The sequence below is a fragment of the Carassius gibelio genome, chromosome A4 (genome assembly GCF_023724105.1).
Source record: "Carassius gibelio isolate Cgi1373 ecotype wild population from Czech Republic chromosome A4, carGib1.2-hapl.c, whole genome shotgun sequence".
Classification (NCBI taxonomy): domain Eukaryota; kingdom Metazoa; phylum Chordata; class Actinopteri; order Cypriniformes; family Cyprinidae; genus Carassius; species Carassius gibelio.
The window spans coordinates 31,816,359-31,831,177 of NC_068374.1; the positions used below are offsets into that span (position 1 = coordinate 31,816,359).

The 14,819-nt window shown below is 38.1% G+C and overlaps 1 protein-coding gene across 1 annotated transcript in view; it reads left to right on the plus strand.

The window, feature by feature from the left end:
* LOC127977392 (cyclin-dependent kinase 17) overlaps positions 1-14,819 on the plus strand; it is a 45,899-nt gene that overhangs the window by 8,614 nt on the left and 22,466 nt on the right. The window contains exon 2 of the mRNA XM_052582283.1: positions 14,390-14,538. Coding sequence (XP_052438243.1) covers positions 14,412-14,538 — 127 coding nt within the window. The 5' untranslated portion in view covers positions 14,390-14,411. The remainder of the gene's footprint in view (positions 1-14,389; positions 14,539-14,819) is intronic.

A 14,819-nucleotide genomic window follows, 5' to 3' on the forward strand; every position in this document is an offset into this window, starting at 1 on the left:
GAGATCTTCACTTTCGTACTGTCTATGATCTCATATGTCTCATAAATTAACAATGTAAAAAGAAAGTAATATTCTAAATGTCAGTTAAACGAATGTTTCAGAGTTTTTGTAGCTTTTCTGACAGTTGGTGCTTATTGACTTTTTATTCTTACTACAGAATAAAAAGTCAATGTCAGATGTTTGTCTCTTGAAATAATATCAGTTTAACTGGAATAAACTGTAATGAAATGAAATCTATCTATCTGTCCATCTGTCCATCAATAAAGTAAGTAATACATATTTTTTGGTATTTAATATGAAATAAATGTAACTTCGTTTATAGTGTGTATGGGTCGTCTTCACTGTTATGGGACTCAGACATATTGTGGTGATCCTGGAAATGTAATCCACCCCCCCCCCTCCATTTTTTTTTAAATCTCATTCCCATAATTCGCTCTTTGTGTAAAGTCTGCTTTCCAAGCATATTCCTTTTACCCTGGCCTGTCCTCGCCGTTTCCTTCAGATGTGATTTATTACAGTAGTTCATTCTTGTTTTATTCCCCAGGTCTTGAGTGATTTAGTTGATGTCTGTAAATATCTGTGCACATGATCTGTCATGGGAACAGGCTGGGCCGTGGGGGCTTTAGCACACTGCTGTGTTGTGCGGAGTCAAACAGAAATAGAGCCTCACATCAGGACCCTCTTGAGCGACACGAGGTGGACGGCCGCAGGATTCGAGCAAATGTCTGCAGATATCCTTAAAGGGGTAGTTCACCCGAAAATGAACATTCTGTCAGAGCTGGTAATGGTTTAGTTAGCACATGTTAGTAAAGTGGGCTGTTGCACTGGATGAAGAGTTGGTCAGATGTAAAAGACCATCCCTCCCCCCATTAGCAGGTCAGTGTGATTGACTTTTGATAATGGAAACAAATGCATTTCCTATTGAAACAGGAAGTTGAGGTGCAATATGTCAATACCCTTTTTTTTATACCGGAAGTTGTCAAAACTATTATTTGATATTCATCTACTGCTTAATGCAGTCAAACTCTCTCTAAAACGACAAAGCAAATGAAAAGCAACTAATGATACATTAACACAATGTTAATGTATAATATGTAATATGTAATAATGCAAATCAAATTTCCCTTTAAAACCTTAATTCATAATGTACAATGAGGATGGGCACTGTCTAGGGGAGCTTTTCATCTTTTATTCACTCTAATGTAGGTAATGAATATTTTGTAATTCATAATGTACACTGTACATGAAAATATATCTGTGCTAAACTTATAATTAGCCTTCAACTGACACACTGGTGAGTAAAATCTAAGAATTTATTATGCAATGGCTAACGATAGACATGTAGCCGCCCAGAGTAAGATTTAGTCGCATATGCGAGTGATTTACTTGCCTATGTAGAGGGTTGTAAAAGTCATTTTCGCTAATTTACATAAAATATGCATTGCATATAAATACTACTAAACGGTCATTGGAAATTAAGGTCAGCTTTTTTAAAAATAACTTTGATAAATTGGGCACATGTTGAAAGATTATTGCTCTATTGATTTAAAAATGTGATTTTTGAGTTGTTATTTCAGATCTTTGCTAACTAAACCTGTTTATTGTTGAGAGTTTGTGTGGAAAAACACACATACGCTCTCTCTCTATCTAGGAGAAATTAGGGAATGATTAACTTTGAGAACGGGCGTTCAACTCCCTGTCCAAAGTTTGGTTAGATTACATCACCTGCTAAAAGCAGCTTGCGCACTGCAGTGCCATGCATCATTTCACATTAACCGACCTAGTTTCCCATATGCATGGATTTTTTCCAGTTTGTTTTAATATATTTAAAGCATCAAACCAATATGTGTAGGAGTTTTTTTTTTTTTTTTTTTTTTTGTATTTAGTATTTTTTTTTATATTTCAGAAGATTAGGTCCAAGGATGCAGGGAAATTAGCATTAATTAGCATGAGGGCTTAGCATGCTTTTGTTGTCTCTGTTGTGGTATTTGTTTGTAATTCTGCTCTGGAATGTTACTCACCAGCTGTGGGGACAATGACAGGAAGTTTGCGTCTTCATGGCTGTATGTCATAAAAGAGGATTGTAGGATTAGGAACCTGATGGAGCCAGTTGGGTGTCAGGACGGTCAGATAAACTTTCACCCGCCCGATATCTGGAGAAATTAAGTATCAGCTGAGAGCCCTGTCCGACTGCAAAATGTGCACTTCCTGTTGCAGTGATGTTGAATTTGACCTCGGGTGTCTTTCAGTGTTTTTGCTGAAAGGTTTGTGGCGGGAGGCTGATGGAGCGCTGGAGTGACAAATCTGGGTGATGGAGGGAATCTGGCCTTGGCTACGGGCTAAAAATATGAGGCTAAGTGGAGTAATGGAGCATCTCTCGGCAGAGAGAGACGAATGTGGGATGTTGCACGTGCTTTTGGGACACAGGGAGGAACGTGTGTTCTTATTCACTTGACCTGCTGGTACTCGCCCTCTTAAAGCTCTTCTCTTCTTCGCTCGCCTTACAGTTAATAACTAGAAGTGCCAATTACGGCACAATACAATAAACAAAAAGATTATATGGGTTTTTGATCACCCTCCTGTTACAGTTGGTGCTTATTATACCTTCTTCTGGATGATTTGAGCAGTTGCATTTGACACAAAATACCCAAATAAATATGTATACAAGGATCAATATTGATGCAATATCATGAGAAACAAAACAATAACTGTATATTGCTTTAGAACTGTATCCACACAGCTTTCAAGGGTTAGTCCACCCAGAAATTAAAATTATTGTTTTACTCGCCCCCAAAGCATCCTAAGTGTATTTGACTTTCTACTTTCATACAAATCCTTCTTCTGAACTGTTGACAACCAACACAGTCTGCTTATCCCCATATGAATCCGATTGGATTCGTCAGAAAGAAGAAAGTCACATACTGGGAGGGAAATACAGGCTAATTTTCATTTTTTGGGTGAACTAACCCTTTCATTACAATAAATGGTTTGGACACAAAGCTTTGTGTGTGTGTGTGTGTGTGTGTTTAATATTTAATTGCATGCTAATTCCTTTTTAACAGTTATGTTATTCTTCTTCAATATAGATTTTATAAATGTATATTTTTTATGCGTGTTATGGTTTTTCTTTTTATTTGTTTTGTTTGGATTTCAGTTGTGGTTATACTATGCCTTTGAGCATGCATCTTGGAGTACTGTATAAATACCTTGGTGCATGAAAATGTATTCATTCATCTTCATGTTATTCTCATCTGTACATGCTCCTTTCATACTTTCATCCTTGTTGGTCATTTGTTCATTTGGGCTCAGACTGATATCAGTCTGACCTTCCATATGTGTATAAGAGATGGAGAACAGGCAGGTTCATGCTGGAGTCAGTGCTGCTAGTGCTTCATTTGTCATGGGGGATTGTGTGTGATCATCCTCTTATCTCTCGCAGACACACACTTGTGAGCACAATACAAACATAGGAATACAATGTTTTGTCTATTTTCATTCATATGCAATCTTCTATATTTGCCTAGTAGTCATAATTTAGTATACAGTTCAAAAGGTCAATACATTTGATGCCGGTGGTCTTCTGAACATGATGTGAGACTTGTAATTATTCTGAATGGGATTTATCTGGATATGTGTACCTTGAGATGCTTCAGAGAATAGTCTCAGACACCTGAGGGTTTGCTCAGATGAGAATCATACTTAGTCATTCTTGGAATAGAGAATAATCTGCGAATGAAACCCCATTTTAAATATTAAGTATTTTCCAAAATGACAAAATGTGATTTATTTTTGCAATACAAAGTTCTTCAGCAATTACTTAAAACGTCAGTGTCACATGATCAAAAAACATTTCTTATTATTATCAATGTTGAAAATAGTTGTTGCTTCATCGTTTTGCTCCTTTCTTTTCTTATATGTGGTGGTTTATTTCTGTTCAAGAATTTGCTGACAAAAGAACAAAGATGGTCTGTTGTCGTGAAGCTTCATCGTTTCTAGCCTGCCTTTGACCTCCGAGTCTTTTCTGGTTGGGTCCTGCAGTGGAGATGCTTTGATCAGTGTTGAGTACTCGAGACTCGGACTCGGTCTTGGACTCGGTCTCGAGACCGTATTTTAATGGTCTCGGTCTTGTCATGGACTCGTGTGCATTTTGACTCGGTATTGACTCGGACTCGAACATATTAGGAATCGGACTTATGCCCGAGTCCACTCGAGTCCCAATCCAAATATTTCGTGATTATTACTGTATGTTAATGTTTATTTAAATTGATGTATGATTGACACATCCAATGACTGGTGATTTTCTTTTGACGTGAGACGTTAGGCCAGCAACACACTGGATGCGTGGCGCAAGCGCCTCAGCTGCGTGGCGTGTCTGTTTTTAATTCGGCTCCCATGTTAACAGGTTAGATCTTGCAGACTGTCTGCGTGAGACGCGCGGAAAACGCGCGCATGATAGAAATAGAACCGACGCCTATTTTTCACGCGACACGCGTGCATGTGGGAAGCGTTTCCAGGCAAAATATACTAGGAAAATATGTTTATATGTCATTTTGTACACAAATACATATTAATTCATGACATTTTGATATTTGAAAGTCTATAGGTTGACATAAATTCAGATATAGCCTAAATGTAATTTTAAAAATAAATTAATAATGATCGATTTTCAAATATTGCACCTGTCAAACATACTCTATGCCGTCAATACTGTTGACGGTGTCTTATCAGTAGGTGTGTAAAAAAATAAAAAAATAAATTTGATATTGTAATAAAAAAAATAAAGAGCCTGGTTTTTTGGCGGCCTCCCTCTATGTCACCTAAAGCCGCTGCAGCGCGCCAAGCGCCGCGTGCAGGCACGCTTCTGGTGTGTAAAGACACAGAAAACGCGAAGCAGCCACCACCTTTCTGGCACGCAGTAGAGACGCTACGCAGCCAGTGTGTCACCGGCCTTAAGTTACCCTCCTGCCTCCGTAACTAAAAAAAACTTCGACTAGTGTGTATTTTACCCTGCATTAAAACGCACCATCCAGGGAAATTAGCATTAGATTATCCGTTGCTGTTACAGAAAGTGATGAAATGGTAACTGTTGTCAGTCCCCGCTTCCTCTGCGCCAGTAGAGAGAGTTTTTAGTTGGGGTGGATTGATCATGAGACCACATCGTGCTTGGTTGGGTAGCTGGATGGTCTCCTCACTTATTTTTTTTGAAAAGTAATTATGCCCATCTGTAATCTTCACAACATCTAAAGTGCACATAATCCAAAACATTGTAAGGATATTAGCAGTCATTAGTTAAGCTTCAAGGTTAAAAGTTATGTAAAAGCTGTTACAGTTGAACATTTACAGGTATAGTGGTACAGTAATGTTACTTGTACTAGAAGTGTTATGTAGAATTACAATATAGAGTCGTACAGTAATATTATGTGTACTAGAAAGGTTATATGGATGTGTATAGTGGTACAACGATGTTATGTGAAAATGAGCACTTAATATTGACAAGTAACACTTCATAATACTAATAAAATTACCTTTACACCATATACTATGTGGCCATTTTAACCTTTATTGTTTCCACCAAACATTTGACATACTCTTGAAGATTTCTTTAGGTCTTTTCTCAGACCTAATCTCTCTGGTCTCGGTCTTGACTCGGACTCGACCCTTTTTGAACTCGGTCTTGACTCGGACTTGACCCTTTCTGAACTCGGTCTTGACTCGGACTCGACCCTTTCTGAACTCGGTCTTGACTCGGACTCGACCCTCTCTGGACTCGATCTGGACTCGGACTCGAATGAGCTGGTCTCGACTACAACACTGGCTTTGATTTTAGAAGCTGTGTGTGTTTGTGTTTACTTTAGGCTGACAGACGGCCTTATCTGTGTATCACCACATTCCTATCTCAAGGATTTGTGCTTGTGTAAGAAAGAGACTCCAGAAATGGAGGATTTTTGCTTCACACAGGGATGCTGTTGTGACTCCTAATGATTGTGTGTGTGTGTTTGAGTTTTTCTTCTGGTTTGTGACTTGTGAGTAATTAAGTTGCATGATAAATATCTTCTTAATTATGACATTCAAATTCAAGAAGGTCTTTGAGCTTTTTGAGAGAGCCAGAGCCAGTTCATAATCTTTAAGCATCTTCATAATGAATTACGCTCATCTTGTTTTGCGTCTGTATTAGGGCTGGGTAAAAAAATCGATTTTTCGATTAATCGTTTTTTTAAATGTGGTCGATTCAAAATCAATTCTCAAAGGCCATGAATCGATTTTTTTCCATATTTATTTCCGCAGACATTGAACGTAAGATTAGCGTTAATCTAATTACAAATCTTCTCCACTAGATGTCACCCTCTTATGTGCCTTGTGCGATGTTACCAACGAACCTATAATTCATTCATTCAGTTTAAAGCAGTGGTTCCGTCACGAATTCAAATGTGGCTCACCATATGCTGAACACATTTTCTGCAATGTGCGTCAGGTCATGCTCCCGTTCGTGTCTTACAGACTGCATCTTAAAGCCTCTTATACTTTCTGTGTCCTCGAGTCCGCTATAGACCGCTATGCAGGCTTGATGTAAACATTGCCTACCGAGTCTGAGCAGACAACCGCGCGGACAGGTGCGCGTGGTCAGTTGTCTTCAAAAGCACAATTGCACATGTTCAGGCAGTACGAAGAAGCCATTGCCAATCGAACCAATCGGGCCGGGCTCGGGCTTGAGCGGTCATGTAATGTGTTTCGATTAGCGCGAGAAAGATGCGAAAATGTATGCTGAGTAGTTGAAACGGAGGCCTGCTTTTAACGATTACGTTTTAGTAGCACCAGCAACTAAAGCAAAGTCTGAGGTTTGGAAGTTTTGACCTTGTTTATAATGAGAATAATGAGTGAATAATGACACCCCATCAGTGAGCGCAGGAGCGCGCTGAAGACATCTACAGTGGATTCAATCATTTTCCTCCACAAAAACACTTAGGCCTTACCTAATCTTGGTGAGTAAATGTTTTTTCAAATAATAGGCTAACTAAATATTATTTGAGTCTTAAATGCATAATGTAGACAGAGTAGGCTATATAAGCTAATGTTGGCATTATTATTTTATTATGTCAGCTGCTATGGCGAAGCAAATCCAGCAGAGCCTTTATCTTAATTCATTTCGTTATTGCCAAATACCCATCTTAATTTATAATTTATCTTAATTAAATTTTTTTAAGAAAGACTTGTTTTTATTGGTGCGTTGGCCTATTTATATGCTAAATGAGCCTATACTTAGGGCTATTTATAGAGTGCTGAGATGTTACGATGTTACAGAGGACTTATTTTATTTCTTTGTTCAAACTTCCAAGTGGCCTATTACGTTAGTCATGTATAAATTATGTTAAACCATGTAAAAATGACTCATTCCTGACAAAAGGCAAAAGAGCTGTGTGCTGCATACATTTGAATAATGTCGGGTTGTAAATGGGTTCGGGCTTTTAAAAAGCTGTCAATCTAAATGTACGTGTCGGGTTCGGGGCATGTAGGGCTTAACTTTTAAGAACAGATTATAGCTCTAATAGAAAATCGAATCGAAAATCGAAATCGAATCGAGAATCGAAATCGAATCGACTTGAGAGCTTGTGAATCGAAATCAAATCGATCTGGAACATCTGAATCGATACCCAGCCCTAGTCTGTATTTCGATGGATGGCTAGCTTTGAGATTTTCCAGCTGAATATCAGTGTTTGTGTTGATACCAGTGAGTTTATTTTAGATCTATTGTGGCTGATGTTCTTGTTCTTGTGAGTTTTTGTGCGAGTGTGTATTTGGTGTGTATTAGCGTTACATGTAGATTTACATTTCTGTACACTCTAATCTGTAATTGTTGTACCATTCAAATTTCATATGAAAAAAATTGTTATTTTAACCCAAAAAGCAAATGAATGTTCCTTAGAACTGGTTCTAAGCAAGATGAAATGAAAATGACATCAGCCATCCTGTGACCTCCAGGCAGTCGTCTCTATGAATGCATTTAGTCCGTCTTCCATCAGTCATCGCATGAACGTTGCTTTTTGTTTACAGCTGGGGGCGAGGGTGACTTTGAAGAGCGTGCTAATGACACGCTGAAGTGCTTTAAGCATTGTCGAGTGGACGGACAGATGAAAGCACCTCAGATCTGCCAGATCTCCCTTTTGCGCTCCTCTTCCTTCGCTCTAATTACGTTATGATATGTAAACGCCGGTGATGATGCATCTTTGGTGTCCTGTGCTGGGTGGAGGCCCAAAGCAAACACGTCAACAGGCCTTGATACCTTTCTGACGTCAGTATCTGATCTCTGGAGCTTGGCTTTCATCGGTGAAGTTTGTTTTAAATGTTAGCAGGTAGATGCTTTCACCAGGTCTTATAGGCCTGCTTGATTGAAACTGATAAATATGAAAGCAGCTTGTACAGTCATGCGTGTGATATGCCTAATTTCATTCGCTGTTAAGCTTGCTAGCTGTGTCTCTGTTTGCCCTTTTTTGTCATTTTTAGTTTCACTTGCCTGCAGATTGGCACAGACGAGCAGAGTTGCTGTGGAGATTTCATGCTTTGTAGTCAAACACAAAGACATCATTCTGCTTCTTCTGTGTGTCTCTCTCTCTCTCGTTCACTCTCTTCTGTTTTGTGCTCGCTCACCCACTCAGTCACCCGCTCCATCTCTCTCTCTCTCCCTATCTCTCTCTCTCTCTCGCTCTCTCTGGGCATACAGAGGGGTAAATTACAGATTCTGATCTGTGAGAAAGAAGATGCTGAGAAGTCCCAGGAAAGAGGTGTTGCCATAGCGATGGGAATGGACTTTTTGTTTGTATGTGGGAAGAGATAGAAAGAGAATGGAAAATACCCTGGTTTCCCAGTCTAATCCGAGATTCCTCCAATATTAATTAGAAGATTCGAGATGTGCTTTTTAGACTTCCATTTCTATTACATTAGTGACATACAATTTTGGTAGATGTAAGAACGTGTACTATATGAAGATAGTAATAGTTCGATTAGTGAAACTTCTTTTATCCAGTGTCTGTAATAAGGGTACAAAAACCTTATAATGTGTAGAGCTGCAACTAACGATTATTTTTTCTGTCGACTAATCTAACGATTATTTGTATTACAATAAATAATGATGAAAATCTAATGTTCTTTTTTAATTAGCTAATGAATCCTTTGTATAACTTTACAAAAAAAAAAAAATATAAGTACAACTTCTAATATAATACTTCAACCTTTATTCATTTTCAAACAATGTGGTTGAAGTTTTAACAGTATAAAATAATAAAGAGGCAAAGAAAATTAACACAAGCGCAAGAATATCAGACCTGAACCAGGAAGTTGGTCACCAGATCACACGGTAACCAGTTAAACCGTAACACCGGAGAGCGCCAAGATGTTTTCCTCTGAGGTGCTCACGCAGCGCAGTTGTGCTGCCGTGGTCCACCGTGTCGGTTTTATGAAGGGAACAAAGGGCCATTTTATTTGTCCTCTGTTTAAAGTATTCCCATATTTTTGATAACAGTGGTCTCTGTTTTTGTGATAGAATGCAACTTTCTCCATTCCCAGTATGCCATTACGTGAGATGTAAACAAACAGTGTGACGCGTCGACGCATTTCACACACGTCGACGTATTTTTGTAGTCGACGTAATCGATGACGCCGAGTCGTTGCAGCACTAAAAGATATTATACATTTTAAATGTAATTTATTCCTGCATCATTACTGTAGTCTTCAGTGTCACATGATCCTTCAGAATTATCTATGGTCAAAGCAGTTGTACTGCTCATTATTATAATTTTTTTTTTTTTATCGTATGGAAAAGAAGTAATTGTACACCTCTTCAATAAACCAAATGATTCAAGGTGTCTGCACCACAAACTGTCCCGAAGGTTTAATGCTAAAGGGATTGTGTTTGTGTACATCTTAGTGAGCGTGTCTGTTTAACTGGCGTAACCCAGTTTCGGTGTCTCCAGGTTGTGGTTAATTAGCCTGCTGTTTGATGCCTCTGGCTGGAGGCTGGTGTGATGTTTGATGTCAGGCCTTCCTGCTCTAATTACCCTCGGCCCGTCGTGCCACCCGGCTGCAGGGGTCGTCCCAGAATTCATCAGCGCCAGTCCTGGTGGTTTGTTTGTATGTGTGAGCGAGTTATTGGGTATAAAGGAATTGTTTGCAAGCTCTGCAGTGTGCAAATTGCGCAAAAGTGTATGTGTTTGTTTTCAGGGAGCCGATGTAAGATTGGGATGTATTATCTGTTCCTTTGTCACCCCCAGCCCGCAGAAGACGCATGAGGGTTTTGTTCTGGTGTGGGTTATACGCTCTCTCAATCCCACACAAAGACGCCTTATCTCTCAAGAGGAGTGCGTCCAGGCAAGGTGGGCTAATCCCGGCCCGGGGGATGGAAAAAGATTCTCTCCTGGCGTTTGATTGCTGTGCTCTTGTATGATTGGACGACTGTAACACTACTCGTGGAGACAAATAGAAAGATCAAGCAGAACAGATCTTTAGGTTTGTCTGTTTGAACTTGATATTTATTGATATGATTAATATGCATGATAAGTTAAACATTGCTATTTTTATTGCTCATACTTGGTGTTGGTAAATTGATATGTCTAGTTCATAGCTTTTCTGTTATTTTGACTTAAGACTCGTGCAATGTAATTTGGACTAAAGAATTAGCATTTTAAAAGAGAAATTATTGCTTAAGTCTGATGGAAATTAAAAGTTCATGTGAACTTATATGTAGAGAACTTGGGAGTTGGCTTTTCTTTTCCTTTTTTTTTTTTTTACACATTCAAACAATATTCAACAAGGACACATTAAATCGCTCAAAAGTGTCAGTAAAGACATTTTATAATGTTGCAAAGGGTGTAATCAGAGAATCCTAAAACTCACAGTTTCCACAAGTTATTAAGCAGCACAGCCGTTTTCGACACTGATAACAATAATAAGTTTCTTGAGCAGCAAATGAGCAGATTAGACTGATTTCTGATGGATCATGTGACACAAGACTGGTGCAGTGATGCTGAAAATTCCGCTTTGCTTTACAGGAATTTATTACATTGTTATTTTTGCATATTTTTTCAGTATCAGTTTCAATGCGGCCTGCTTTTTCCTCTCCAGCAGTCCACTTTCTTATCAGCGTGATCCCTGGAGAGCTGCTGTCTGGGGACGGGTATTGCACCAGGACGGGGAAGTATTGATGGGAGCTGGAGGGGGAGGGGGCAGGGTGACAATAGACAGCACTGTCCCAATGCCATTCGCTCATTTGCAATGAATGCATCGTATCACTGTAATAACAGTTTCAGTGCCCTACGCCAAAAGAGAAGTGGACAAACCAAGAAAAGAAAAACTTTTGCGATTTGATTGTAGTTGTTTAATTGAGTTGAAAAACCAAAAGCCATGCATGAGTGTACATTTACATTAAGAGTGTTTTGCCTTTAAAAAAATTGCAACCGCAATATAAGACCAAGATGACAAAATGTATTTAAATAATAAATAGGCATGCACGACTATTGATTTAATGTATGTATTAATGTGTGTGCGCGCAAGTAAATTTTTTATTATATAGAAATCTATTATTTATGACGTACCTGTAGGACCAAACATCAAACTCTGAGACTGAATGATGGGAAATAATGTCTGGATGGACATGATGGTGATTTTTGGCGAGTGTTAAAGCGTGTGGATGTGTGGGTTTGGTCTGGTTGTGCCCCGTCCTGGCAGGAATGCCAACTGTTCAAACACAAGCCCATGAACACACACGCTTGTGGCCATGGGGTGTGTCCGGACCCTGCTGTCCTGCATATATGAATGAGATACCAGCAGTTTGAGAAGATGCGCTCCATCAGCATGCACTTTTACCTGTCTGTTTGTGCTATATTGGCCTGTAATAGTCTAATTCTTTATATGAGGGCTCGTCGCCCTCTGTCATTTAGTCTGTGTCGGATAGACAGATGGTTTGTGTGCATGCGTGTGCGTGATTTGTATTTGAAAGGAACCAATCGTAGAGGCTCTGACCAGCCATTTCCTGTAGATGGGGGCAGATCTGTGTTTTTTGGATGCACTTTTCCTTCTTTGCAGTGTCCTGAAATCAGATACCACCTGAGAAAATCCATCTTGCTGTAACCTGGTCTTCTTTTGTGTGTCTCGGTGTACGTTTACAGTGTTCAGGTTCTTCGTATAGGCACAAATGTTATCAGTCTGTGCTCTACATTTGGATAGACTAGGAAAACCTTGTAGGGTTTAATTTGTACCTCGCTTTATGAACACAACGGACCTTCAAGTCCTGTGTGAATTTGGGTGTGTGAAGTCTGACGGTGGAAACACAATGGACAGAAAGAGTCCTGCTGCCTCCCATAGCAAGGTGTTTCCTGCCTAAAATGGTGCAAAGTAAGCATGTATTGAGAGAAATACACAAGCACACACACATTAAAGCTGTAGTAAAATCCTTTAGAGAAACCCAGTGTGAATGATTTTATGTTTAGGAGTTGTTATGCATGACACGATGTGATTAACCCCTGTAATCATGCTAAAATCACCATTAAATATGACCTGGAGTAGTTTATTCATTCTATGAAATGGCAACTGCTATGTAAGACTAGGATAACAATTTATTTTTAATAATTGTGTGTGAGAGAGAGACAATATTTTTTCAGTATTTAGATTTATTACTTTTATTAAATTTTTTAAATAATATATATATAATATATATTATATATACACATACTTATATATACACACACATACTGTTCATACATATATATATATATATATATATATATATAAATAAATCTAAATGAATGACAGTGAAGTGTTTAACAAGTGTTTTAGCTTTAATCTTTTAAATAGATACATCGTAATATTTGAAGGTTAGTTTAGTCATTTTTTATTGTTTTTGTTTGTTTTGTTATGAACTTGAATGTCATCTTTTGTGACTGCACTTACAAAAGAGAAACTGGATGGCAGTTTATTTTAAGTTTTCAATTGACTAAAGATATAAGTTATTGTTACATTATGTTGTTAATAAAAGTTTTAAATTTGACAGTGTAATGTGGTACATTGCAAACAAAGGTCAGATATTATATTACATAAAAGTCTAGTTTGAAAAATGACAATCTGTGCTTTAAAGAGAATAAATGTAAGAATCGAATCGAACCGTGACCTTAGAATCGAAAATGCAATCGAATCGAGGATTTGGAGAATCGTGACACCCCTAGTGTGTGTGTGTGTGTGTGTGTGTGTGTGTGTGTGTGTGTGTGTGTATATATATATATATATATATATATATATATATATATATATATATATATAAATATATATAAATTTTGTGTTGACTTTTAATATATGAACCCAGTGTCTTGTATTGCTGTAATCATATATTTAGAAAATGCTTTGGTTGTAAAAGGAATTGTGGTGCATGTGGGAGTGTGTGTGTTTTAAAAATTCACAACCATGTGCCTATAAAAACAAAATACTGTCTCATGAATATTAAATTAAAAGCCTTTGGATTATTAATGAGTTTTTTTTTTTTCATTTATTTTTTCTTGTCACTTTTGAGTCTTAAAGGCCTGCTTTGTAGTTTAAAAACTAACGCACAGGAACATACAAACTCACACACACCCCTAATTGAGGCCTTCCTATTAGTCAGTAGATATTTAAGACGCCATGAAATGGTTTGACGAGCATTTTTTCTTTCTTGTGAAACAGGAAGTTGGGGTGTAAAATAGTGAAGGACTCTTAATTTAAAACCACACTGAAATCAATACTCGTTCATTCAGAATTGATGATTATTTTTAGCAGTTGTTGGTTGGGAAAGTAAATAAACTATTAGGTTTATCACAGCTCAAAATGTATCAGCAAGCCATAATTTCTTTCTTTCATCTGCTAGTCAGGGATGAGCATTAGGGGGATGGGATGTTCTCTTTCTAGTGAACATTTTATTAGTATATGCCTGTGCGTACTAGTTGAGTCATCAGTATTTTAATCTTTTTTCCTGGAAGAGAAGTACAGTAATTTTTTTTATTGACATGCACTGAAAGCCACAAAACTCTAATTTCAATTGAACTTAAGATCATTATAATTTCCATGCCATAGCCTAGACCTATTCTTAAACATTTAAAATACAAATACAAAATATTCTGAAACTGTTTGCATGTGTACAAGCCAAGGCATGATTTATGAAACCTTGTTCTTTTTTTGGTTTTGTCGGTGACTTTTTTTTCTCAAAAATGGAGTCAGAAATACACACACTATGGGGTTCGCTCAGCCCACAATGCCACTGGACTTAATAATAAAGTAATAAATTAAGTTTTTAATGAAAAGGATTCTTTACACACTGCATGACCCGCAGATATTTGCATGCTGCTGATGATTTACACTGTGTTTGTGTGTCCCGCAGGCCCCCCCTGCCTCAGGGGCCCATGGAGAGGATGAAGAGGTTTAAGAGACGTTTGTCACTCACCCTGCGTGGTAGCCAGACGATCGATGAATCGCTGTCAGAGCTGGCGGAACAGATGACCATCGAGGAGAACAGCAGCATGGACAGTGGTGAGTGTGTACGCTGTACCTTTCATATTGTTTGCTGTGTCTGTATTGTGTGTGCAGGGTCATTGTTAATGTTAAGTAGTTCAGATTAAAGGCTGATTTATTAGCTCTTTGATTAGCTCCTGGAACAAGAACTCTGGAAACCTGGAAGAGGTCCACAGGAGCGGTGTTATGACTCGGGACGCAAGGGCTTTATAAAATGATTATTAGATTTGATTTAAAAAGTAATTGAGAAAAAAAAAACGACATTTATAAAATCTATTATTTGATGTAACGCTGTAGAA